The sequence below is a fragment of the Calliphora vicina genome, chromosome 2 (genome assembly GCF_958450345.1).
Source record: "Calliphora vicina chromosome 2, idCalVici1.1, whole genome shotgun sequence".
Classification (NCBI taxonomy): Eukaryota; Metazoa; Arthropoda; class Insecta; order Diptera; family Calliphoridae; genus Calliphora; species Calliphora vicina.
This window is the reverse complement of record NC_088781.1, coordinates 71,253,263-71,256,004: the sequence shown is the minus strand read 5'-3', so window position 1 is coordinate 71,256,004 and position 2,742 is coordinate 71,253,263. Positions and strand designations below refer to the sequence as shown.

The window sequence follows — 2,742 nt, the reverse complement described above, 5'->3', positions numbered from 1 at the left end:
TTTTTTTAATGAATTAAAATACAAAATTCATAAATTATAGTGTTTACAAAAATATGTACTTTTTATAATTTATGATTTTTAACCCCAAATAACTGCGTCATTTAAAGGGTTAGGATTAAAACTTATATTAAATGAAAGCCTGAAAGGTTCACTACGAAAATGTTTAAAACATAAATTGTGGTTATATTGGTTAGTTTTCGAGATAACAACACTTTAGTAAAAAAAAACTATTAATGAAAAAACATAAAAACAATTATTGGCTCACAATGGATTAATATATTCGGACATATTATATATCACTCGAAAGACCTTTCCGAGCGCTTTAAAATGATACCTATATTAACTAAATTCCCTTTCATATAACAAAGTCATGCAACATGTTTGGTTAATTGTTTACAAAAATATGTATTTTTATAATTTATTAATTTTTAACCCCATATAACTGCGTGATTTAAAGGGTTAGGATTCTCTACAAAAAGTTGTATAACATAAATAATCATTATATAGATTAATTTTCAAGATAACACCACTTTAGTAAAAAAAAAACTCAAAATTGAAAAACTTAAATACAGTCCTAGATTCACAATGGGTTAATGGATTTGGTCATATTATATATCAATCGAAAGCCCTTGCGGAGCACTTTCAATTGATATCCATATTGTTATTTACAAATATATATCAAAACTTTAAAGGTGTATAATTCGTAAACCTTAAGAGATCAGACAAATTTTTTTACAGTTTTACATTTAGGCTTTCATAGGCCTTCAACACTAATTAAAGCTGTTTCGCAGATCTTGATTTATACCAGAATTTTCATTAAAATAGAAGAAAATGTAAGTATTTATACATTTTAAAAGGAATAAAATAAGAAAATTGTGAGTATAAAACAATTGTTACTGGAAAAGCGTTCATTTACTTTTTACTATTTTTGAGAATTTAAGAGAGTAATATAGTAAATTTTGATTTTATCTTCTCGTTGCAAGTATTTACTGGGAAAGTAAATGAACAGACCTATTGTTACAGAAACGCTTTTTCTTACATCCGTCCAATAATTGGTGGAAAATTATTTAAATTTGTGTAGATAATTCTCACAAAGTAAAGATACAGAACCATTTGTGACAAACACCATTTTTTTTATTCATTTGACACATTTTTATACAAAAACGGGCTACTGGTAGTGTGATGTTTTCATTTATGCTGTACGTGTGAACGCTATATTAAACGTATTGTATTGCCAACCTTTAGGATGGAATTTGTTGACTTAATTTTGACATTTAAACCGAATTGAGAAACATAAAGAGACAATTAAGAACAATGATTACTAGCAAAAAATTCACGCACAATATTCAATTTGGAATAACTTATTTTAATAATGAAATTCTCCGAACTTTTTAAATGTTTTTTCATATTTACGTTAATTTCCATGGTAATACCATTTAAGCCTGTTGTAATTTTGCATGGAATACTTTCTGGGTCTGAATCAATGACGTCTTTACAGCGATTCATTGAATCGGTTTGTTAACATGATGGCAAATTTGTTTAGAGGTTTTAGTTTTTTGTTGGAATTTTGTAGCAACATCCTGGAACAAAGGTGTACAATTGTGACTTATTTAGTAATTGGTACAGTCTTGAGAATGCTTGGAAGCAAGTGTCTCAATTCAGAGATTACTTGGACTCAATTCAGAAACTACATCCTGAAGGAATTATAGTCTTGGGTAAGATTTTGCTATAAATTATATTTTTATATCATAAGATATGTACACATATAATTATAGGTTATTCACAAGGTGGTCTGTTAGCTCGTGCCACCATACAGTCAATGCCGAATCACAACGTTAAAATATTTATATCCTTATCAGCTCCACAGGCAGGGCAGTACGGAAGTAATATTGCATTCAATAATTAATAGAATTAAATATAACCTGTTTATGTTTTAAATTTCAGCTAGTTTTTTACATTTAATATTCCCAGACTTAGCAGCAAAAACCGCTTTTGAATTGTTTTACTCCAAAGTTGGACAACATACGTCAGTGGGAAACTATTGGAATGATCCTGACAAACAGGATTTATATTTTAAGTTCAGTGTTTTCTTGCCCTATATTAATAATGAATTAAAATCAACCAACTCATCAGAGTTTAAAGATGCCCTAACCCGCTTGGATAAAATGGTACTTATTGGCGGTCCAAATGATGGTGTGATAACTCCATGGGAATCAAGGTTTAAAATAAAATTTTATATGCAATTTCTAAACAGCCTTATGTATTTAATTGATAATTTCAGTCATTTTGGATACTATAACGGCTCTTTTGATGTAGTACCTTTCAATAAACGTGATATTTATACATCTGATACCATCGGTCTAAAAACATTGGCCGATCATGGAAAATTAACAATTGTGGTGAGACCGTTTGTTCATCATCTGACTTGGCATACCAATAAGCGTATTATAAAAGAGGTAATTTTGCCACATTTGATTTGATGAATGAAGATTTTAAAAACAATGTACGCACAATAATTAAAAATTTGTTCAAAAAATTAATTTTCAATAAAATTGTGTTAACTGGCAATACAAGTAAGTATATTTTAACCAAACCTGGTTTCGGTTGCATCTAAGCTACCAGACTTTCGTTTGCGGGAAGCGTCGGGAAACAAGGTGATATTTCACTTCCCAATTCACGAGAATCTCGGATATTTCAAAATGTTAAAAATACAATCATATGTATATACAATTGAATAAAGAA

General features: G+C 29.1%; 1 protein-coding gene across 1 annotated transcript; it reads left to right on the top strand.

The window, feature by feature from the left end:
- Positions 1-1,353: 1,353 nt before the first annotated feature.
- Positions 1,354-2,540, top strand: Ppt2 (palmitoyl-protein thioesterase 2). Its single transcript, XM_065501581.1, has 5 exons — positions 1,354-1,513; positions 1,574-1,715; positions 1,776-1,883; positions 1,945-2,218; positions 2,282-2,540. Exons 1-5 carry the CDS (start codon positions 1,373-1,375, stop codon positions 2,478-2,480), a joined length of 864 nt encoding a protein of 287 aa, XP_065357653.1. The 5' UTR covers positions 1,354-1,372; the 3' UTR covers positions 2,481-2,540.
- The last annotated feature ends 202 nt before the right edge of the window (positions 2,541-2,742 follow it).

Coding starts and splice junctions, on each gene's coding strand:
- Ppt2 (XM_065501581.1), top strand. CDS start 1,373: ATGAAATTCTCCGAACTTTTTAAATGTTTTTTCATATTTACGTTAATT. Junction 1,716..1,775: donor TGAAGGAATTATAGTCTTGG/GTAAGATTTTGC, acceptor ATATAATTATAG/GTTATTCACAAGGTGGTCTG. Junction 2,219..2,281: donor ATAACTCCATGGGAATCAAG/GTTTAAAATAAA, acceptor TGATAATTTCAG/TCATTTTGGATACTATAACG.